The 24,240-nt window shown below is 41.6% G+C and overlaps 1 protein-coding gene, 1 long non-coding RNA gene and 1 other non-coding gene across 9 annotated transcripts in view; 1 reads left to right on the top strand and 2 right to left on the bottom strand.

Moving 5' to 3' along the window:
* Nucleotides 1-2,944: 2,944 nt before the first annotated feature.
* The window catches only part of LOC116761261, a 110,036-nt gene continuing 88,740 nt past the window's right edge, over nucleotides 2,945-24,240 (top strand). The window contains exons 1-2 of the long non-coding RNA XR_004351929.1: nucleotides 2,945-3,068; nucleotides 5,510-5,647. This is a non-coding gene — a long non-coding RNA (uncharacterized LOC116761261). The remainder of the gene's footprint in view (nucleotides 3,069-5,509; nucleotides 5,648-24,240) is intronic.
* On the bottom strand, nucleotides 12,273-12,379 carry LOC116761405. Its single transcript, XR_004351976.1, has one exon. It is a non-coding gene; the product is annotated as a U6 spliceosomal RNA (small nuclear RNA).
* LOC116761258 (integumentary mucin A.1-like) lies at nucleotides 17,780-23,351 on the bottom strand. 7 transcript variants are annotated; one of them, XM_032647017.1, is made up of 6 exons: nucleotides 23,140-23,351; nucleotides 22,145-22,337; nucleotides 20,064-20,738; nucleotides 19,850-19,912; nucleotides 18,694-18,744; nucleotides 17,780-18,040 (listed from the first exon to the last, which is right to left on the bottom strand). In XM_032647017.1, the coding sequence occupies exons 2-6, from the start codon at nucleotides 22,296-22,298 to the stop codon at nucleotides 18,036-18,038; spliced, it is 948 nt and encodes a 315-aa protein (XP_032502908.1). In that variant the 5' UTR covers nucleotides 22,299-22,337; nucleotides 23,140-23,351; the 3' UTR covers nucleotides 17,780-18,035. The 7 variants fall into 7 exon arrangements, with proteins under 7 accessions (XP_032502908.1, XP_032502907.1, XP_032502906.1 ...); XM_032647016.1 differs by having other exon boundaries at nucleotides 23,084-23,202; XM_032647015.1 differs by lacking the exon at nucleotides 23,140-23,351 and adding an exon at nucleotides 22,857-22,989 and having other exon boundaries at nucleotides 22,145-22,381.

The following is a 24,240-nucleotide window of genomic DNA, read 5'->3' as shown; positions in this document are numbered from 1 at the left end:
AGGCGGTCCCGGGCTCCGCACCCCTGTCTTCCACGCACCACCGCTGGGCGGGCAGGAGAGGCCAGCGGTCCGTGGGCAGAATGAGGAGAGCGGCCTGGTTCCCCGGGAACGTCGGCCTAGGACCAGCCCTGGAGAGCGCGACATCACCACATCCGGCACTTTCTGCAAGTCTTGGTAAGACCTTTTGTCAATTGTATACATTCTACCGAGTTCTGACTAGAAGGCTCTTATGTAGTATTCCTACTGAAAATGGCATAAAGCCCAGAGTACCCACTTAAAGCCAAGTTGGAAGAAAACGACGTGGAATATTTACATTCCTTTTTACCCCCCGCCCCAAACACCTCAAATACTTTGGACTGTGACAGAAAAACAGGCTCCAAAAGGGGCAGAATGTAACTTTGTTGCAACCAATCTTCCACCTTCTGGTGGAAAATCTCTTAATTTGAGATTTTCTCTTAATGTGATAGATTGATTTCCTATCCCGATAGGTTTGATGGTCTGCCCTCTCTATTCTTAGAAAAGTTTCACCTGATATGACTTGTCCAAATTACTTGTTTTATAGAATACAGCATGCTGCTTCCTTTATGAAATATACTCGTGTTCGTTAAAGAATGGTGGGGCATCTAGGGAGGGAGAAAATTGAGCAGAAATTAAAGAGGGGAAATGGGGTATAGTGAGCTCCAGGTAATAGGGACCTAGAACCACATTTATGTCCCTAGCAAGAAGATCAGTTATTTTGGAATTTTATTTTTATTTGGTTTGTTTTTAATTTTTATTTTATATTGGAGTATAGTTGATTTACAATGTTGTGTTAGTTTCAGGTGTATAGCAAAGTGATTCAGATATACATATACATGTATCTATTCCTTTTCGGATTCTTTTCCCATATAGGTCATTACAGACTATTGAGTAGCCTTCCTTGTGCTATACAGTATGTCCTTGTTGATTATCAATGTTATATACAGTATATAGTAGTGTGTGTCTGTTAATCCCAAGTTCCTAATTTATCCCTCCCCCCAACCTTTCCCTTTTGGTAACCATAAGTTTGTTTCCTAAGTCTGTGAGTCTATTTCTGTTTTGTAAATAAGTTCATTATATCATTTTTTAGATTCCACATATAAGTGATATTTTGTGATATTTGTCTTTCTCTGTCTGACTTACTTCACTTAGTATGATAATCACTAGGTCCATCCATGTAGCTGCAAATGGCATTATTTCATTCTTTTTTATGACTGAGTAATATTCCATTGTATATATGTACCACATCTTCTTTATCCATTCATCTGTCGATGGGCATTTATGTTGCTTCCATGTCTTGGCTATTGTAAATAGTGCTGTAATGAACATTGGGGTACGTGTATCTTTTCGAATTATGGTTTTCTTTGCTATATACCCAGGAATGGGATTTGTGGATCATATGGTAGCTCTACTTCCAGTTTTTTAAGGAACCACCATACTGTGTTCCATAGTGGCTGTACCAGTTTCATTCCCACCAGTACTGTACCAGGGTTCCCTCTTCTCCACACCCTCTCCAGCATTTAGTATCTGTAGACTTTTTGATAATGGTCATTCTGACTAGTGGGAGGTGATAACCTCATTGCAGTTTTGATTTGCACTTTTCTGATAATTAGCAATGTTGAGGTCAAGCTCTTAAAAAGTGTCTGGGCCTCGCATCAGTGGGGGAGACTCTTGCTGGCCTCTCCAGCATTTATTTTTTGTATTTTAAGGATTTCTTCAGCCTGTGCAGCTTCTTCACCTTTGCAATATTTTCCTTGTTTGCTAAAATTACTGAAACTCAGAAAAGGTGTGAAAATAATAAAAACATTGCACTAGTTTTATAGAATCCAGGGAAGGCAAAAAACAGTGGAGCTCTTTAATCTGGTAGCTGGTTTGTGAATAAAGGTGTCAGAAGGAGGGAGGAAGCAACAGCAGGTAGAAAAGGAGAGAGCTGTTCCTGTCCGCAAGCAAAGAACAAAGGGAAAATGTTTTCTAGAAAAGTGGTCCAGGAGGAAGCCTGCTGGAATCATCAATGAGAAAGGGTCTTGGATGTTCCTATTCTGGGTTCATGGCTCTCAAATTTCAGATTCACAAACACCCAGAATGAGACATGGCACTTAGAAATTGGATGCTGATTATTTCATTGGTAAATTGAAGATGGACTGCCTTGTTCCAGTGTCATGGCTTCCTGAAGGACTAGAATCTTCTTACTGATTTTCTGAAAAACCAAAAAAGTTTGCAAGGGGTTTCTAATCCTTGCTACTAATTGAAGGGAAGTAGGTGAGAGCTCAACATTTCTCCCTCTCTTCTTCCTCATTCTCCCCTTTCCTTCCTAATTTTTTTGTTTATGGTTTATATGCACCTAACATAATGGGCTCTAAATTGTTTCTTACAAGATGAATGAAAAAGATTCTTCTGAGGTTATCTTTTGATTGCTGTTGGTAATGTTCAAATATGTATTTACAAAGACGGTTACTGTACATTTCCTATAATAGCAAAAAAATGAAACCAGCCTACATGTCCATTGATAGGGGTCGGTTAAAGTAATCATGACACAGCCAGGCAATGGATAGTATACAGTGGTAAAACAGAAACAAAAACAAAAACCAGGATCAAATAGATCCACATAGCTCTATGAACTAATATGGAAGTTTTCTAAGAAATACGTTATTTGAAATGAGCAGCATATAGATCTGAATATAAAATATGATACCATTTGTGGATAAAAAGAGATTATATATATTTATATGGACACAAATATTTCCGAGAGGATGTTCAAAAGAGTTAACTGTGGTGGCTTTTGGGGAAGGAAGTGGGGAGGCAGGCTATGATATGCCTTTAAAAGTTAGCCTCATACTTTTTGTTTAGTGTTTTTCTAACTTGAGCATATATAAGCAATATTTTTTAAACTACGAAACATTTAGCAGCATAAAATTACAGTATCACTTAGCAGGAACATGGGCCCTGAGAGGCCTGGTCAGGTGGAAAATCACTGAGCCTGAGGAGGAAGAGAGGAGAGGACCAAGAGAGAACAGTGATCTGTTCCTCATTGCCAGCCCACTTTAAGACAGGTAATCATAGGGAAAAAGGTAATTTATGGGCTGTCTTTCTCATAATCAGAACCCCCTTAGATAGCTTGTTAAAAAATAAAGGATCTTGCTGTGCTATTTCAGAATACCTGAGTAGAAATCATTAGAACTGGGGTCCAGGACTATGCAATTTCAATATGTTTCCAGTTGATTCAGTGACACAGTAAAGTTTGAGACCTGCAGGGGTTAGGGCCCTTGATGGAGAGTGAGCTTGAATCATACCTGTCATTCCAAATTACTGGGGTGGTGGGCCTTGGGGAGGTCTTTGTGTTGGTGGTGGGCCTTGGGGAGGTCCACAGTGGGGTGGTGGGCCCTGGGGAGGTCTTTCTGGTCCACATCCTGGGGATGGTGTTCCCTGATTCTTCCCAGGAGGAGGTGGGGGAGAATGGCGATGACGATGACCTCTTGGTGGGGGTGGTCTCTGCTGAGGTTGACCCTCTTGCAGAAGTGTGTCTCTGCTGAGGTTGACCATCTTGTGCAGGGGGTCCCTGCTGAGGTCCATCACCTTGGTTTTCACCATTAGGAGGGGGTCTAGGTGGTGGTCCTCCAGGTCCTCCAGGAGATGGTCTCGGAAACTCCTCAACTGAGTTTGAGCTTGAGTTGTTTACATCTGTAAGGAATGGCACAAGGATAGAGCATCGTGGGGATAGAAGGCTCCCCTGTCACTTTGATCTCTGGTCACCTTTCAGACAGTCCCTTTCTCCCAGAACCTGCTTCTCAACTACCAACTTCCCTCCTATCCTTAGCTACATTTCGCATCACTCCTATTCATCCACATACTAGTCATATTGAGTCTTAGTTCTTTGCTCCTGAGACAAACATGTGTTTGTCTTTATCCATATTAACAGCTGCTCCCCATCACTCGCATTACCTCCTGAGCTCTGCCTCTTGTCAGCATTATGGTGAGTTGTATAATTATTTCATTATATATTACAGTGTAATAATAATAGAAATAAAGCACACAATAAACGTAATGTGCTTGAATCATCCAGAAACCATCCCGTCCCCAGTCTGTGGAAAAATTGTCTTCCACAAAACCGGTCCCTGGCGCCAAAAATGTTGGGAACCACTGCTACACGGAACTGTGGCAGTAGACATACAATTCTACGCATTTGTCAAAAACCATAGAACCGTACACTGTGACGTGAACTTTATTGTATGTAAATAAAAGCACAGTTAACCAGGGTGTGGGGGGAATCTAAGATGAAATGCAAGTTGAGACAGATGACCGTAACTGAGTACAAATGAACCATATAACCATGCTGACAGAACAGAAACAAAGGTCCTGACTTAGGTAACTTTGGCAAAGAGGATTTTGACCAGATAATGTGAAGGCAAAAGACAGAAAGAGCTACACACAAACATCGTTCTGTGATTGTAAATCTGTTTTGACAGGTGAGTCAGTATCTCTGAAACTAATTTATTGGTATAGTAGAGTTGAACAAATATGTAAACATATTGTAGTTGAGAAGTAGGTTTCTCATTGTAGGTAAAAGAAAAAGAAGGAAATGGAGAAGGCTAGAATAAACTTTGAGTTGCTGGACTGGAATTGAATTATCAGTATGTACTCATGTTCTCACTTATGTGTGTGTGTGTGTGTGTGTGTGCATACACACACATACAGAAATAAATGCACATATGTGTGTATGAGTTAGCATATGTACATGTATTTTCTAACTCTATTCAGTGAGAGGGGCTAGAATCAGTGACAGGTTAGTAGCCATGAACACACCACCTAGCTGCTAGATCTTGGTTTCTAAATGCCATTCTTCAGTAAAGGGAACCAGGGGTCCTTGGAGAAGTGGTTGTTTCCAGGGCTAGAACATCTTGGGTGTCAGAAAGTAAGGAACTGTTTAAAAGAAAAAGAGATGGAACATGTCAAAAGGTATCTCAAAGAGCACTCAATGGCCAGTAAGAACTTGAGCTACGCAATAAATAATGATAGTACTGGATTATAACCCAAAGAATAAAATACGTATTCTTAGGTCCATCCTGAGATTAATGAATGAATGGATGAATGAGTGAATGGAAAAATGGTCACTTTTCCTTGCAGAAAAATTCCACTTAACATATTAGAACACCACACTAATATTTAACCACAGGCAAGATCCATCAGTGTATAAATAGGATATCTGCATGGTCTTAAAGTATCTCCCACAAATATTTAATATTTATAACGGGAGCAACAGTAAGTTTACAGTAGAGAGTCCTGGTAGATATCACCTTAGCCAAGAAGTGAAGGTTAACATGACCAATAATACATACTGACATAATGTGCCCCTGATATGATGCGCTAAGAAAAGCACAGCCGATGGCACCTTCCCAATAATGCACAACCTCAATCCAATCATAAGCATGTATCAGAAAACCCCAAATTGAGAAACATTCTACAAAATAACTGATCAGTACTCTGTCATGTCAAGGTCATGGGAGACAAGAAAGACTGAGGAATACATTGGAAGAGCCTGACTAAGGAGCCATGATGACTAAGTGTAATGTGGAATCCTGAAGGAGATCCTGGGACAGAAAAGACATCACTGGAAAAACCTGGTGAAATCCAAGTAAGTTCTGTACTTCAGTTAGTAACATTGAGCTGAGGTTGATTTCTTAGTGTTGACAAATGGTATACGGTTATGTAAGATGCTAACCTAAGGGGAAGCTGGGGGAAGAGTATACAGAAACTCTCTATACTAATTTTGCAACTTTTCTGTAAGATTAAAATAATCTTTTAAAACTGACATTAAAAAATTAAAACAAAAAAGGAATAGGATAACGTAAAATGCTATTTTGATATAAAATTTTCAATGAAATTGACGTTATTGTAAGATAATGTTAATTACCAAATTGAACTCAAGAAGCTTGGGATAAGTTGAATAGAAAATAACCATGAAAGAAATGGAAGTTATAGGAAAACAGCTGCAACAACCTATCACTATAACCTCCACCATCAATGGACATAGCACATTTTGATATATAAATTTTTATATCATTAAAAAACATAATTCTTACTTAAATTGTTATAAAATATAGATAAGATTAACAAGTTTCTAAATTCATTCTGTGAGGTTCACAAAAAAAATATGTAGACCTGCAAAGATATTTCATTAGGAAAAATTTTCAGTTAACATCTAACTAGTCAACACTGTGTTAGAAGAATAATATGTTGAAAGAGGATTGCAAGCACGGTTCAGTATTAGGAAATACTGAACCCTGCTTCTACTATTGACCTTCTACCCCTGCTGATGGCCTCAAAATTTTTACTGAGAAGTTCAAGGAAATCAGAAAAGAACTGTCTCACCTTAACAGCCACCAAGGTGACTAACCATGAGACGTGCTGCACGGCGATAATCTGTGACTAACCCACAGGCAATTCTAGCCCTATCTTCTGGCTTCTCTCCCCTTATAGTTGAAGCCTTCTCCCTCCTTTTATTTCTACTCTGAATTTCAACCCACATTGGCTGTCAAGGATTTTGCTAGCTTACTCCCATACCAAATCCACTGTTGCTCCAAAAGTCTATTCTCCACCCCCATTCATTTTAAGATCACATTATTCTTCCATTCCAAAATTTCCAGTGTATTACCACCATTTTATTCCATCAGAACAAAATCCAAATTTGTTACTATGGCCAACACCCTACATGATTGGCTGTCTCTGAACTTGCTGACTTCTCTACTTAATTCTATACTCCATTCTAGACCCACTGATCTTCCTGGTATTCCTCCAGCATACCAAGCTTGTTCCTACCTTTATCAATCATGCTTCCTCACTTAATTCAAATCAGCTCAAATTTCACCACTTCGAAGCCTTCTCTGAATACACAAAAACCGTCCATCTCGTTAACCTCCTTTTTAAAAAAATTTTTCTTCTGGTAGATTTTTTTTTTTAAAGACCTAATACTTGTTAGAGCATTTCTAGGTTTATAACAAAATTGAGAGGAGGGTACAGAGATTTCCCATGTACTCATGTCCCCACATATGCGTAGCCTTTCCCATTATCAGTATCACTCACAAGAGTGGTATATTTATTTCAATTGATGAACCACATGGACATGTCATAGTCATCTGAAGTCCATACTTCACCTTCAGGTTCACTCTTGGTGTTGTGTATTCTGTGGGTTTGAGCAAATGGATAATGACATGCATTCATCATTATAACCTCATACAGAGCATTTTCACTGTCCTGAAACTCCTTGTGCTCTGCCTGTTCATCTCCCTGCCTACCCCCACAGCCGTGGAAGCCACTGATCTTTTTATTGTCTCCATAATTTTGCCTTTTCTAGAATGTCATATAGTTGGAAGCACACAGTATGTAGCCTTTTCGAATTGACTTCTTTCACTTAGTAATATGCACTGAAGTTTCCTCAGTGTCTTTTTGTGGCTTAAAAGCTAATTTCTTTTTACCACTGAATAATATCTCATTGTCTGGATGTACCACAGTTTATATTTATCCACTCACCTGCTAAAAGCCATCTTAGTTGCTTCCAAGTTTGGGCAATTACGAATACAGCAGCTATAAATATCCATGTGCAGGCTTTTGTGTGGACACAAGCTTTCAACTCCTTTGGGTGAAGTACCGAGGAGTGTGATTCTTGGATCATAATGGCAAGAGTGTTTGTTTTATGAGGAACTGCCAAACTGTGATCCAAAGTGGCTGTACCATTTCAAATTCCCGCCAGCAATGAATAAGAGTTCCTGTTACTCCACATCCTCGCCAGCATTTAAACCAAATGTCAGTGTGCTGGGTTTTGACGATTCTAATAGGTATGTAGTAATGTCTCATTGCTGTTTTAAATTGCATTTTCCTGGTGATGTGTGATGTGGAGGATCTTTTCATATGCTTGTTGCCATCGGTATGTTTTCTTTGGTGAGTTACACGCTAAGGTCTTCGGCCCATTTTCTAATCGAGTTGTTTGTTTTCTTATTGTTGAGTTTTAAGAATTCTTTGTTATATTTTGGATAACAGTCCTTTATCAGATGTGTCTTTTGCAAATATTTCTCCCAGTCTATGACTCCTCTTCCAACTCTCTTAACTGTCTCTTTTACAGAGCAAGAGTTTTTAATTTTAAAGAATCTGGCTTATTAACTATTTCTTTCATGTATTGTATTTTTGGTGTGATATCTAAAAAGGCATGCTTTTTTTAAAAAAAATTAATAGTCTTCACTGTCAGATAGCCAGCATTCAAGATCCCTACTTCTTGGTCGTCACGGTCTTGTGTAATCCCCTACCAGATTATATCAGAATTGGCCCGAATGAGTGTGTCACTGATGGCACACTGATGGCAGAAATGGCGGTATGTCACTTGTAAGATTGAGTTACGAAGGACATTGTGGCTTCGTCTTGGTCACTCTCTCTTGTTCTTCAATCTCAGTCTCTCTCTCCCTCTCTCTGTCTTTCTCATCACTTGCTTTGGGAGAAGCCAGGTGCCTTAGCCCTATGAAGAGGACCCATCCTTTACAGGCGAGTCTCTTGGATCCTCCCATTTGGTTTCACAGAGGGGAAAGCACCAAGAGGGAGGAGAAGAAAAAGTCTTCTACCTCCAGTCCTTCACTTCCCACTTGGCTTCTGATAACAACTTCACTCTCCCCAAATTGTTTCTAACCTGGATGGAGGTGGGCTGAATGACAGGGATGGGTCTGCTTCCTCCTAGTAATCCCTGCAGTGAGGTGTCCAGCTCCAAGTGCTCAAGAGTCTTTGGTAGTGACTATTATTAAAATGAGAAAGATTTTGTTTATAGGTGGATCATATAATCACCAAGGTCAACTCTACTCTGTAGAGTTAAATTACACTTACATTTCCTTCCTTGAAAAACTTTTTGTTTTCCTGGAGTTAATAATCATCTTTTTCTTCATTTGCTTGGTTTCCTTTCACGTCTCAGTCTTCCTGCAACCTCCAACAGACCTGTTAAATCTCTCTCAACAAAATCTTTTTCACCCTCAAACACTCAGATAATTTGCTTTTGCCCTGGAAATTCCCTTTTCTCCTTCTTAAGTAGGATGATGTACGTCCTGGGTTAAAGAAAGCCTTTCTTGGTTTTCTTCTTTGTTTGAAGTACATCCTACCATATCTTATTACGAATGAGTGCATGAGAGGCAAAATATTTAGAGATTTTTATGTCTGAGAATGTCAATTCATAATTTGACTGGATATAAGATTCTAAGTTAAAATTATTTTTACTAAGAATTTTTACAACACAATTCCTGACTTCCACTGTTGTTCCACTATCATTCTGATTCTCAATTCTTTGCATATGACTGCTTTTCTCACTGAGAACTTCAGAATCATCTTTTTATCCCTAACATTTAATTAGATATATGTTGATGTGGATCTTTTTTCTATTTCTTGTACTGGGCACTCAGTATTCCCAGAGGGTCTTCTGTCCTGGGGCCTGCACTTTAAAAGAGGCCCCACACAAACACCAAAACAAAGGCATTGTTTTTTTCTTTCACTTTCATTAGAAAATATTTTTAAAGTTCAGCAAGTAAATTAAAAAAACAGGAATTGTGGGAGAGGGGCACAATTGAACATGGGGTCCCCAAGGCCTGAGTATGCAGGATTGAGAATGTGTAAAGGTTCAGAATAAGTTCACAGCTTCTGCCCTGGGGCATCTGACGAAAAAAAAAAAAAAAGGCTACTTTTGCTTAAATTTAGTCACCTCAAATCAATCAAAAGCATGAAGGCAGACAGGTTCTCCCACCCCCCCACTGGTACTACACTCCCAGTCACTCCTGTGCTCAGTGGTATAGTTTGGGGAGGTGCTTAAAAATTCCTGGAAATCCTAAATCAGAACTGAGTCAAGGGGGAGGAACACTTGCCCAGCAGGTTCCCACAGGAGCTTGACCAGGTCAGTCCTGGGCCCGACCAGCTTCCAACCTGCTGTTCCAGCAGACATCCTGCCCACTCCCTTCTCCCAGCTTGCAGGGACAGTGTCCATCCAGGGGAACTCATGGCTCCCTTGGTCTCTAGGCTTGGTCTAAAAGGCAGTCTCCAAGGAACAGGCTTCGGGAGCCAGACAACATGGGAAACTTGACCTGAACCTAGGGTCTATCTTGGTTTGTAACTTGTGAATATTTAGAGATATGTATGCAGGCCTCCATTTGTATTCCTGCACCGGACCCTGCAATGTTAAGTGTGAGCCTTTGGATAATAACTGGACACTTTCAACATGGAGGATCATCCTTAAATTCTGGAACATATGTTGTAGTGTTCCATTGATAATTTCTTTCCCAATATATTCTGCTTTCTTTGAAATTTGTGTTGAATTTTTTCTCACCTATTAACCATCTCTTTGCACTTTTGCTCTGTTTTATGGAGGAGTTCTTCATCTTCTATTGAACTTATTATCAACTAAATTTACAAGGACCAATATTTCTTTTTATCTTCTGGTTGACTATTTAATAGCATCCCGTTCTTGTTTGAAAGATGCAATATGTATTCTTTTTCCCTCAGAATATATTAATTACAGTTTCTTAAAGTTTTCTTCTACTCCTCATATTGTCTGTTTCCTCTGAATTCTCCTTTTACGGTTTCTTTACTTGCATCTTATTTGATAGAGATTTTCCTCAAATGTCTGGTGATTCTTTGCTTTCTGTTCATACATTGGAGTTAGACACCAAGACGGTCAGAAAACTATGTTCATTGAAAGAGTTTTTGTAGAATCATGTACCTCGCAGTAGGATGATTGAGTGGCATGATAGCTGTTTTGTTAAAACTTATCTCCAGGTGCTGTCTCTGAGACAGCTCTGCTGGCACTTTGGAGTTGACCAGGGTAAGAGGTTGGACATCTCTCCATTTATTTTATAGGCTTTCACTTGATTGTCCTGGTTTTTGAATAGCATCTCACTCGTATCTTCTTCCATAACAGTTGTCCCCAACTGTCCAGTGCCTCTCTGGTTCAGTTTTTCTAGACAATAAACCTACTCTCTCCTGATGCAATAAGGGAGGACTGTTCCAGTCACCTGTCTCCCCACCATCATCACTCCTCCTCCAACCCAATCTTCACGTGCCTTGTGTCTACAGTCCTTGAGCCTTGCCAGGGTTCTGTAAGACCACTGGCTTACTTCTATTTGGTACCACTATCCCTGCCCCCAGACGTGCACAACAGCTACTGGAGTAAGTTTTTCTCCTTTCTGTTATGTCATTAACCATTCTGCTGGTTTTCAGTCCTTATAAATTGTGGCTGTTAATTGTCCTGTAAGTTTTATCAGAGATGATGTTTGCATTTCTGTTTCTTGTTGTCCTTGTTTGGACTTTGAGAAGAAAGGGATAAGAAATGTTTTTACTATTAACACATAAGTTGCTCTCAGTTATATTAAGGAAAAAATTGACCAATAGGCTAAAAAATCAAAACAAAGGCTGACAAAGGCTTATAAACCAAGGCTTCTGTTCCCATCCTTCCAGTCAAACAGCTCACACCAGGGTAACCAATGACTTCCAGCTTGCTGAAACATGTCAGTGGATATGTTTCAATCTTCATCTTAACTTGCTTCTCAGAAGCAATGGACATTATTTACAGTTCTGTCCTACTTAAAACACTCTCTTCCTTTGGCTGCATGATAGTGTGTGTACCTGTTTCATAGTCTAACTCTCTGGTTGCTCTACTCCTTACTTTTTTCATTTATCAAATATTTATTGAGTCCCCTTCCACACCAGTTATTTTACTAGGAGTTTAGGATGAATATAAAAATCATGATTCCCACCATCTAGGAGTTAAAGCCTTGCATGTCCTTTGCAGATGCATATGCTTCCGTTTAGCCACGAAATTATGAAATTCCTCTAACTCTGTTTTAGATTCTTTTCTCACTATATACTATCTCCTTAGAAAAGTTCATACTAAAAAAAAAAAAAAGGTAACTATGTGAGGCAGCAGATGTGTTAACTTGATTGTGGTAATCATTTCACAATGTATGTGTATATGAAATCATCATACCGTACATTTTTTTTTGTTTGTTTGTTTGTTTTTTTGTGGTATGCGGGCCTCTCGCTGTTGTGGCCTCTCCCGTTGCGGAGCACAGGCTCCGGATGCGCAGGCTCAGCGCCCATGGCTCACGGGCCCAGCCGCTCTGCGGCATGTGGGATCTTCCCGGACCGGGGCACGAACCCGCGTCCCCTGCATCGGCAGGCGGACTCTCAACCACTGCGCCACCAGGGGAGCCCCACACCGTACATTTTAATTCTATACAATTTTTAAAAATATAAAACACTTCATAAATTTATGTGTCATCCTTGTGCAGGGGCCATGCTAATCTTCTCTGTATCATTCCAATTTTAGTGTATGTGCTGCCAAAGTGAGCACTATATACAATTTTATTCATCAATTATACCTCAATAAAACTGGAAAAAATAAAAATAAAAACTCATCCTTGCCCGTGGCTTCAATTATTATCTGTGTGCCATGATACAAAGTTCTGTGTCTTGCCAAGACCTCTACTGAGCTTCACACCTTTACCTATATGACATCTTCATGTAAATATTTTAAAGGTACCACTCAGTACAGTATTTCCAAAACAAAATTAATCTGATAATCCTAACTCTAGAGACCACCATCCAACCACTCACGCGATACAAAGTCTATAGCTTTAGCTCCGTGTCATTCCATGCAAGATCCACCACCAATTTTTGTTCCCTTTTCTAAATATTTCTCAACTTGTCTCTATGTCTATCACCACCTCCATTCATTCACCTGTGCTCTACAGTATCCTCCCTACTTGGTGACCTGTAACCATTTTCGCTTTTCCTCCAAATTCTTTTCCAAGCTGTAGTCTGCAGCCAGGGTTAGCTTTTCAAACCGTATATGTGATAATGCAATCACATATTTTTTATGTGATTTTTTTTAACCCAACCAAAACCTATTCTGTCCAGCCAGAGTACTGGGAAACAGACAGCCTAGCCTGGCAGAAAACATTTAGACAATAATCCCTCTTCTACAGTCAAACACCACAGAAAAAGCTATGGCCCCAAGTGGGGAGTCTAGACTTCCACACATGCCTGGCTGTAACAAGGTGCCCAAACCTGTGCCAGAGTGAAGTTAGAGAAGACCGAGGAGGAACTGGAACTTTCATCCCCACTTGAAAGTTTAAGACCTTCATTTTCCCCCCACCCCACAGAGTTAGTGGCAACCAGATGGGGAGCCTGGACGTCCTCCCTCATCCAACAGTATCGAAGCACTCCCTCCTTTCCATACTGGGGTGGTGTCAGTGGAGACTACACGGAAAGTAGTAACAAGACACCCCTACTCCTCCCAGACAGGGTGATATCAGTGGAGGCCTTGTGGGGAGCCAGAATTCCATCCTTCACCAGGCAAGTATGGGGAACCCCTCCCCTGCTTGGGAGTCAACACAAGTTGAGGGGGAGATCTTTACTTCTGCCCCTACCTGCCAGTAATTCAGTACCTCCACCTTTTACCTGCTGGAGTAGTATCACAGAAATCCAGCTAAGACAGAAGATTTAAACAAGATCCAGAGCCTCTAATACCTAAAATGTCCTGTTTCAATTGAAAATCATTCATCATACTAAGAATCAGGAAAATCTCAACCCGAATAAAAAAGACAATCAGCAGATGCCAGACGAAAAGGCCAGAGATATTAGAATTATCTGACAAAGAGTTTCAAGCAGTTGTCATAAAAATGCTTCAATGAGCAATTATAGACATGCTTAAAACAACTGAAAAAAAACTCAGCAAAGAAATAAAAAGTCTTAGCAAAGAATTAAAATGTATAGCAGAACCAAAAGGAAATTTCAGAACTGAAAATGATAATAACCAAAATTTTAAAACTTAATGGAAGGGCTCAACAGCAGAGGAAAACAATCTGTGAACTTGAAGACAGAACAATAGAAATGACTCAATCTGAACAACAGAGAGGAAAGAGAACAACAAACAAACAAACAACACAAAATACCCATCAGATTCTCAGGGTCCTGCAGGAGTATAACAAAAGGCCTAATATTCACGTCATCTGAATCCTAAAAGAAATAATGGCTGAAAACTTCCCAAATTTGGCAGAAGACATAAGCCTAAAGATTCAGAAAGGCAAGCAAATTCCAACCAAGATAAACCCAGAGAAATCCACACCAAGACACATCATAGTCAAATATTTGAAAATAAAGACAAAGAAAAAAATCCTGAAAGCAGCAAGAGAAACAACTTATCTATAGGGGGAAAACAATACAAATAGCAGAAAACATGAAAGTCAGAAAGAAGTGGCACAGTACTTTTTAAGTACTGAAAGAAAAGAACTGTCAATACTGATTTTCATATAGTAATTTTATCTCTCAGGAATGAAAGGGAAATAAAGACATTGGATGAAGGAAAACAAGAGTTTGTCACCAGCAGATCTACCTGAAAAGAATGGCTAAAGGAAGTTCTCTAAACAGAAAGAAAATGATGAAAGAAGGAACTTTGGAACAGCAATAAGAAGAAAACAATGGAAAGGGAGAAATATGGGCTGATAAAATACATCTTCCTTTTTCTTTTGAACTTCCTAAGTATGTTTGACAGTTAAAGCAAAAATTATCTAATACCCTCTGATACGGCTGTAAATGTGTGTAGAGAAGTATTTAAAACAATTATAAGCAGAGGAGGGTAAAGGAAGACATACAGGGAGGCAGGATTTCTACAGTTCACTCAAAGTGGTAAAATATTGACCCTCTTAGACAATGAAAATGTATGTGTATATAATGTAATACCTACAACAACCACTGAAAAAAAAAAAGCTGTACAAAGAGATACACTCAAAATACTATAGATAAACCAAAATGGAATTTTAAAAAAATATTCAGGTAGCCCACAGGAAGGCAAAACATAGAAAATAGAGAAATAACAAGATAAACAGAAAACAAAAAGTAAAATGGTACACATAAGCTCCAAACATATCAATAATTACATTAAATGTAAATAGGCTAAAGTAAACCAAAATGCTTGAAAATTGGGGCGGTTCTGGACTAAAGAAACAGAATAGCCTACACCAGTATAAAAATGTGCCCAATATTTGTATTTACATATAAATTGCACACACTTTATGTAAACCCATCTAACATTGTTCAGAATAGGATAACGCCTGTCAAGGGCCACCATCAAGTCTCTTTCAGACATCTAAGGACTAGAAAATTACTGAAAACAAAACGTTACGGATTCTCAGAAAAACCACATCCTGTAGAAGCACAGCCAGCCCACATAAAACCATGAACCAAAACAGATGTGAGCCCCCTCCCTCTTTCCTGCACCTTGCCCTTTAAAGCACAATAAAAGACTCACCCCCCCACCCTTCAGGGCCAACACCACTCTATGCGTTTGGCCCCCTCCTCCCTTGGAAAGTGAATAAAAACTTTCTTTTCTACCCTTGTTAATACTTCTGTGAATTCTTTCACAACCCATGTCAGCTCACCTAACATTTTATGTTAAATATTATTTAATATTTTGTATAATTAATTTTTGGTACAAATTAATTAATTTTGTACAATTAGTAATAGCATATAGAACTTGTACACAGTGTAAATAACTCATATAGAGCTCTCAGCTCAGGCCAGGCCTTCAGTGGTAGCTATTATTACGAGGACAGAAACTGGGTAGGGCTTCTCGTCATTTGCAGCGTGAGTGCAGCCCTGAGTCAGCCACATGATCACGAGGGTAAAGAACTGATAGACTTTACAACCATTCCGTATGCATACAGCCATTCTGTTTTTCACTTTTGGAACAGTATTCAGTAAATTACGTGAGCTATTCAACGCTTCATGATAAAACTTGGCTTTGCCCAATTAGATGATTTTGCCCAACAGTGGCTGACGTAAGTGTTCTGAGCACGTTTAAGTAGGCTAGGCTAAGCTATGACATTCGGTAGGTTAGATGTATTAAATGTATTTTCGACTTAGGATATTTTCAACTTACAATGGGTACTGGGTGCATAACCCCATTGTAGGTTGAGGAAGATCTTTATATACTCTTCCTAAGTGACCTCTCTAAACCCGTAACTTCAACTGCCACTTACACCAGGATCAGTAAATACTAAGCAGACATGCTACACATTCCCCCTTCAACCAGTCCCCCGGTTTGGCTGGACTCATCTCTGTTCTCTAGGTAACCACTTAAACTGTGCAGCTGGAATTTGAAATGAAAACTTCTTTCCATTCTGGATAGATACTAATGAGTGCCTATTTTGAGTCCACTAACACTTTTTCTTGGCTAAATTTCACAAATCGTTCCAATAGTCCATCATAAAATTCCATGCTGAAATCCACTTGAAATTAAAAAGAAAATGGGAAGAGAAATTGGAAAAATAGTCACTGACAGAACAGAAATAGTTTTATATCCTTAAAAGAGATCAGTGGAGGCCTTGGAACTACTTTCCTATTTAGATGAAAACCGAGACAAGCGGCTTGATGGAGCCAGGCTAAGGAATCCTCAAATATGATGTGCTCTGGTACAAGCCTATGTGACAGATCACTGATGACATGGAATACTTCTCCCTGAGGCAAACTAATACATTAATAATTCTTTACATTAATGATCCCAAAAATCAGTGTATTATTTGCTGAAATATATTAAGGAGCAAAAAGGAAATTTCAATTGATTTGATATAACTGACTCATTTTATAAGAGGAAGCTGGGGTTCACAAGAGGCAGAGCTACAACTGGTAGAATCTACATCTCTTCACTCCCAAGTCTGCCCATCACTCTAAACTTGTGCCATTTTAGTTTGTCATTTATACTGTGGCATATACATACTGTGAAGTATAAATACGTGAAACCAACTAATTTTACATAAGCTCACCCACTCCCTTTTGCAAAAGATATAGTGTAAACATGAAGAAAAACATGGGTGATTGTTTCCATCCCCCACTGAACCAAACCAGTTCTAGAGTAAGATGTCCTCTGCTGTCTGTGGCATGGCTTCCCAAAGATGCTCACCTGTTAATTCCCAGAACCACTGAATATGTTCAATTACATGGTAGAGGGGGAATTAAGGTCATTAATCAATGGACCTTGAAATAGAGATTATCCTAGGTTATCCAGGTGGAGCTCAGTGTGTCCTCAAATGTGGAAGAGGGAGGCAGTAGAGTCGGTGTTGGTGACTCTGTGATGTACTGTCAGAATCAACCGACCTTTGCTGGCTTCAAAGATGCAAGACGGCCAAGGCAAGTGGACAAGAAAATGGATTTTTCCAGAAAGGCTTCAGAAAGGAACTCAGCCCTGCCAACACATCGTTTTCAATCCAGTGAGATGCCTTTCAGACTTCTAAGCTACAAAACTAAAATAATAGGTTTATGTTATTTTAATTTACTAAGTTTGTGGTAACTTGTTATACTAGGAATAGGAAAACCAATATACTTTCCATAGGCTCATTTCACGCTTTCCTGTGGTCATAAGGAGTTGGCGCCTGATTGTAAAGTATTTATCAGAGAGGAGTAAAATGGTTGTTGGTTCTAAAACAAGGCAACTAAGCAACATGTTGCCTCATAGGGCTTCCCTAGTGGCGCAGTGGTTGAGAGTCTGCCTGCCGATGCAGGGGACACGGGTTCGTGCCCCGGTCCGGGAAGATCCCACATGCTGCGGAGTGGCTGGGCCCGTGAGCCATGGCCACTGAGGCTGCGCTTCCAGAGCCTGTGCTCTGCAGCGGGAGAGGCCACAACAGTGAGAGGCCTGCGTACCGCAAAAATATATATATATGTTGCCTCATAAAATAAAAACCCCCTCTCAAAATTGAGTACAAATGAACATTTATTGAGCCCATATTAAATGGGACATGGTTAAGAGATGCCCCTCTTCTGTCTGTGTATAATTCCTGCCACTCTGTTTATCCTCAAGTAGGTACCTCCTATGTCTCACTAGTCTAGTCTTTTACAATTATTCAAGCTCCTATAATGGAATGGAAGGCTTGTTCAGAGGCTCAGAATCTTCTTAGAATGTTGTGGTTAGTAGAGCGATGGTCGCAGGTAATGAGAATGTGCTTCATTTTCTAAACTAAAAAGCGAAACAGAAACAAAAATGAAAACATGAGTTGCCAAGAGAAACAAGAAAACCTAGTGCTCAAAAGATCAGGCTCATCTTTCTCATTTCCCACTGGGCACATGATTTAATTTAAGGTGTAAACTCCTTATTCTCCTGCCCTCTCTTTGAGCCTTAAGCAAGATACCTGCACACTGTCCAGGTATCCATTTTAATGCCTGAAGAAATTACCTCAGAAATTTCCAAAAAAGCCAGGAGTGAGGCCAAGTATTAAAACTGGGACCTCCTGATTCAGAGCTCCTGGGCTTTACAGCTTTTAATTGAATTATATATTTTATGAATCAGAAAATCTGATGCCTTTTCCTCAGGCTCTCCCTTAAAAAGATTCCATGGACTGGACTGGAATCCACATCCTGGTGAGACAGGAAATCTTGGAAAACTCAAGGGAGAAAACTTGTTTATCCTATGCCTATTTGGTGACTGAAAATCCAAACAATTAGACTTGGACGGTAAACCTCAGAGAGGAAAGAGGCTGTCTTTTTCACCTCCATATTAGAATTATAGCTGATCTCAGCATCTGGAAAGTTTTAAATTGGAATCCTTTCCCAGCATTGAAAATGGTGTCAAATCCCTAATAGGATATCAGAGACAAGAGAGAAGAAACTTACCAAAGAACACTGTGTTGTACTCGTTGCTTCCCGTGGAGGTGCTGGGCTCCTCTATAATTAAGTAAAGAAATGGTTTTTATTCACTTCCAGTAAGGATCACAGTGTGTCTGTCATTCAGCTCACAGACTCAAGTAGCCCCCTAGTAAACGTAGGACTCCACTGAGTCTATGACACAAAAACCTCCCTTCTTCTAACTGCCAAGGCACTCTGCCATGCCTGAAATCCTACCAGTGGAAATGAAACACAAGTGCACTTCATGAGAAGGATTTAGTTAAAGGGCTGGTCTCCACTCACACTTAGAAGTCCCTGAGAGATCCAACCTTTTTCTTAACAGGCCCTTTAGCCTCCACTAAAATACAATTTCTAGATTTCTCCAACTATTATCTGCAATCCCCTATATGCTTTAAGCAGTGCTGGAATACAGTAGGTCTCAATCAATGTTAGCTATTATTTATAGACATAAGAATCAGAGTGTTTAGAAATTTGCTTTTGTAAGTAAGGCCCAAGGGTCGGTCTTAGCAAAAATCTCAGGCATTCCCCCAGACTACTGGGGTTTGTTTGCGGGGGCAGAAGGCATTGAAATCTTACGACTTCTTGGCTGAGTGGCAGACAGAAAATTGAAAAATGATGGTGGCTTGAGAGAGGGATGGGCAGAGATAGGGACACTACTTAATTCATGAAGCTTTTAAATCACTCTATCATCTGTTCAGTCTATATTCAGATAAGAGTTACACTTAGCATAACCTTTACTCCAAAAGTTCTCTATTTGAAATGAATTGTAATCAACTGGAAAAGAAAAGGAAATTGTTAACCCCTTTTTTGACCCCACATCCATCGACCCTACAGAGACATGAAGGAGCTTGTCCTCTTTAGGGAAGCCCAGAAAGCAGATCCCAGAGATCAGATCAGGTCAGACCTTGGGGCTGGAGCTATGCTGGTGTTCAACCAGTTGCAGTTCCTGGCGTTCTGGGAAATGCTTCAACTTTCCTCAAGTTTCAATGAACTTTTGGCTAAGTTTACTCCACCTCAGAGAACAAAGCAGCAAAAGTATCCCCAAATGTGTAAATTACCATAGGACTTTCCTATGTAAAGAACTATAAATAAGGAAAGGGAGGCAGGGAGGAACTTCTGCATTTCTGAAGAGAGGAATCCTCACCTGTGACCTCAGTGGCTTCTTCCTTAGAGCTCAGGGTGTTTAATCCCACATTAGTAGGCAATTCTAGAAAAACAAAATGGACGATGGGAATTGTCACAGACATATGCTGGGAATCAAGTACACTGGACAAAAGCAGCCTTTCCCTCAGAAATGTAACAGAGGGAGCCTACCAATTGCTGCCCAGGCCTCCTCTGAGGACAGAACCCTCACTTACCAAAAGTCTGTGTGTTCTCCAAATACACATCAGTTGTTGTTTGTGCATCTTCAGTGAAGTCATGGTGCGTGGTCAAGTCTGACAGGTCAGTGGTCGACTCTAGACCAGTGGTCGACTCTAGGCCAGTGGTCGACTCTGGGTCAGTGGTTGACTCTAGGCCAGTGGCCCACTGTAGGCCAGTGGTCGACTGTGGGTCAGCAGTCGACTGTAAGCCAGTGGTCAGCTCTAGGCCAGTGGTCAAATCTAGGCCAGTGGTCGACTCTGGGTCAGTGGTTGACTCTAGGCCAGTGGCCCACTGTAGGCCAGTGGTCGACTGTGGGTCAGCAGTCGACTGTAAGCCAGTGGTCAAATCTAGGCCAGTGGTCGACTCTGGGTCAGTGGTCAACTCTGGGCCAATGGTCGACTCTGGGTCAGTAGTCAACTCTGGGCCAGTGGTCACCTCTAGGCCAGTGGTCCACTGTAGGCCAGTGGTCAACTCTAGGCCAGTGGTCAACCCTGGGTCAGTGGTCAACTCTAGGCCAGTGGTCGACTCTGGGTCAGTGGTCAACTCTAGGCCAGTGGTCAACTCTAGGCCAGTGGTCCACTGTAGGCCAGTGGTCAAATCTAGGCCAGTGGTCGACTCTGGGTCAGTGGTTGACTCCGGGTCAATGGTTGACTCTAAGTCAGTGATGAATTCTAGAGGAACCAAAAAGAAAAAAAAAAACAGTTCAAGTACTTTCTTGTGAGAATGTTTCCACCATCTCCACAGCCCTCCATTCCCAGCTAGATCTTTTTCCAGGGAAAACATGTAACAGAAAAGGGGATATTGAATCAAACTGGTCTCCCCACAAGTTTCTCTTCTGCCAAGTGCTAGAATGTCCAGAAGACTAACTGCCACCTAGGAATATGCTCACTGCCCCTACTCCACCCTCCTCTGAGGGGTCGGGTTAGGAAGGAGCGTTTGATACTGTGCCTCTAAATGTGAATCAGTCAGACTGCGGTGGAATAAAATTTCAAAAACTCCGCTATATAATTCTTTCAGTTTCCTGAAAACTAAAAATATAAGTGGGGGAAAGGAGCAAGGAAAACAGCTATTTCCAAGGAGCATAAGCAAGAATGAAATGGACTCTAAGATGGGGACTCCTACCATTTTCATTTAATGGGCTACATCTAGCTCTTCAATTTCCAGTCTGTCCCAGAGAATGCACAATCCAGACATTCTGGGTCTTGTGAACCATAAAAGCATCATAACCATGAAGGCCTGATGAGCCTACCACCTGGGTCTGCTTGGGCTGCAGTGAAAGACCCACAGTCCTCGTGGCTGCCTAGTCCAGCAGGTTGTGGGCACCCTGCCAATGAGGTCAAAATCATTAGCTCTCTAATTTAGTCATCTGCTTTGTCATTCATTCATATGCAGTAAAGAACCCAAACCCAGCAGCGGATAAATTGAGAGCTACCAGAGGGAGAGCTGGGAGGAAGTGGAGGGTAAAGTCACCATTTTAGGAATGAATACCCCTCCTCTTGAGAAACGGATCTGAGTTCAGGAAGGACTAGAAGAGAAAGAGCCTTGGGGGGAAAGCAAGGCTTCTGGTTCTGAACCTTCTTCTGGTTCAGGAGACAGGGATTCCTTCCTCTCTCAATATGACTCACAAGTTTCTGCTCCAGACCCACTGATTCCCACTGCATGTAACCCAGCCAGCGGCTAAAGCACTTTGAATCTTACTCTCCAGTAAAGTTAGAGTACACCCAAGGACTTTTTAACCTGAATCAAATAGAGTAAAGCCTCTTTAGCACCTGATAGTTAAGGGGACCACAGGGAAACCTCAAGAGCCCTCTCATCACCAACCCTAATTCCATTTGACCCAGCCTGACTACCTGTATGAGGTGGATTCAAAACACAACCTTAATCTTAGTCAAGCCACTCAATTTGCCCAAGGCCTCATAGCGCTCTCTCTCTCTCTCTCTCTCTCTCTCACACACACACACACACACACACACACACACACACACACACGCACACACGCGCGCGCGCGCGCGCGCGCGCGCGCGCGGTGAATGGACTTTAGCCCTCTTCTCCAGAAGACCTCCCAACGTGCACTCACCCTGAAGCAGTGCGGGGTAAGTCACCGCCAGGGCAAAGCAGGCGGAGAGGAGCAGGGCTTTCCGGAGCATGACGCCGATGCCAGGGCGGGGAGCGCGGCAGGCTAGTGGAGGTGGGGAGGCCCCAGGGTGCTTGACCGCAGCTCTGCTGGGCATTTATTACAACCTCAGGCCCAGGTCCCAGAGGAGGCATTCCTAGGGGGTTGGGAAGAAAACAGCCTCGCCCACAAGCGATGAGACTGCCCTGAAGCAAAGGAGGGGAAAGGGGGGGTGGGGCGAGGGGGTTGGGGATGGGCGGGGGGAGGGAGAGAAAGTAAGGAAGAGTTCGGAGGAAACCATCAGTGAGGTCCTTGGCGACCTTAGGGTCCTTTGCCCCATTACCACGAGGGGCAGGGCTTCTAGTTCCACCAGATCACAACACTCCCCTCCTGACCCAAGGCTGCAAGTTTGTCCTCTAGGCTGGAGCCAAATAATGCTCTACTGAGCCCCCGAAATGCCTCTGTGTGTCAGGGTGCGGGACTAAGAATAGTAGTGGGGTCTGCTGGCGACGCTGACGCTGAGGGAGAGCCCTAATGCGAACAGTCTTCTAACTCTAGCGGGTCCCTGGAAGAAAGTCGTCGATCAGAATGATAATAACTAGTGCAACTATTATAATAACAGAAATATCTAAAATTGTAAGATTTCACGTGTGCCGCTCTCTCATTGGATTCTCACCACGGTCCCATGCGGGAGTCGTGATTGTCCTCATTTTTCTGGTGAGGAGCCTAGAGGCTGAGAGACTCAATGACTCCGATTCACCCGAAGATACGCACGCTCCGCCGCGATGCCGCGAACACGCAGGACCTCTTGGCTGTGAGGACCTGGCTCCTGCGAATGACCTTCCCAGTCCGCCAGGGGGCGGTATGAAGCTGCGATGCGTCTTTGGCTGAGCACTGACTTACCCTCCCCGTAGACGCAAAGCAGGCCGAGAAAACACAAGGTTGTGGGGCTGGCTCACCTAAGTAGGCCTCAGAGCGCAGTGAAGTCACCACCGTTACCTGGACGGGAGGCCTTTACACATACCCACAACTCCCATCGCAGGGTCAAACCCCATGGGGCCTTTTGGTTTCAGTTTTCTTTACATAAAAGGTCACAGCTGATTCCTGCTCCTCAGAAACCACAGCGCTGACAATACCACTGAGGGAAACCTCTCAGTAATAGTAATAATAACAGCTAATATTTATCGGGTGCTTAACTATTGCCATAGGCATGTGTTACTTTAGCCTAACACCAAACCTCAGGCAATTTTATTCGCCTTTTCCAGATTAAGTAACCGCGCACAAAGAGGTTAAGGAACTTATGAAAGGTCACACAGTAAATGTTATAGAATCAGGAAGCAAACCTGTGGGCACTCTGATGCTGGGACCTCTGCTCTCAACCAACTCTACCGTTTGTGCCCCCGGCCCTGTTATCTCCCTGAGCTCATAGTTTTGTCCCGGGAAGTGTGGCAACTTTACAGTCTTCTCCTTAAAGGCAGAGGGAACACACGCACGCAAACACACACACACACACACACACATTTTGTTTTTCTGGAAACTAAATTTCCTTGGCAAGGCCTGTGCAATGAAGTGTAACCAAATACAATAGGAGCTTGGGAAGCAAGAAGCTCACAAAAAACTTGCAGGCAAATAACACCAGCAAACAATGAAAGATCAGACAATAATGCGGCAGGTCGCCAGCCAGTGGATGAAGGGGAGGTTTAATCTGCGTCAGCCACAATATGAGAATATTTCCTACCCTAGAACACTGGAAGAATCGACTTCCCTATGTGCAAAGTAGAATCTCTGATCTCTTTGAGGAGAGCTGGACTTAGACCTTAGTACTGAGGGGACAGAAATGACCAACTTCCTCTAGAAGGTTTGTTTCACAACTCAACTACCTAAAAATATAGACACTGCTTTAGATGTTCTTCCAAAGATAATGGTACCATTTCTGTGTGCCTCAGTTTCCCCCAGAGTCAGTGGACAAACAGCTTCTTGGTGACTATTACATTGAAATATGGGAGCGATTTGGTCCCCCTTCATGAAGACATGTTATTATTTCTCATCACTTGCATATA

The sequence above is a fragment of the Phocoena sinus genome, chromosome 10 (assembly GCF_008692025.1).
Source record: "Phocoena sinus isolate mPhoSin1 chromosome 10, mPhoSin1.pri, whole genome shotgun sequence".
Taxonomy (NCBI): Eukaryota; Metazoa; Chordata; class Mammalia; order Artiodactyla; family Phocoenidae; genus Phocoena; species Phocoena sinus.
Note: the sequence above shows the minus strand (reverse complement) of the source record. Positions and strands in the feature narration are given on the sequence as shown.

What these genes read in the sequence shown, in the direction of transcription:
- LOC116761258 (XM_032647017.1), bottom strand. Translation starts at nt 22,298, where the DNA reads ATGCCCAGCAGAGCTGCGGTCAAGCACCCTGGGGCCTCCCCACCTCCA. An exon ending in GGAGAACACACAGACTTTTG is followed by an intron (nt 19,913 to 20,063) that starts GTAAGTGAGGGT and finishes TTGTTTTTCTAG; the next exon opens with AATTGCCTACTAATGTGGGA. An exon ending in AGAAGCCACTGAGGTCACAG is followed by an intron (nt 18,745 to 19,849) that starts GTGAGGATTCCT and finishes ACTTAATTATAG; the next exon opens with AGGAGCCCAGCACCTCCACG.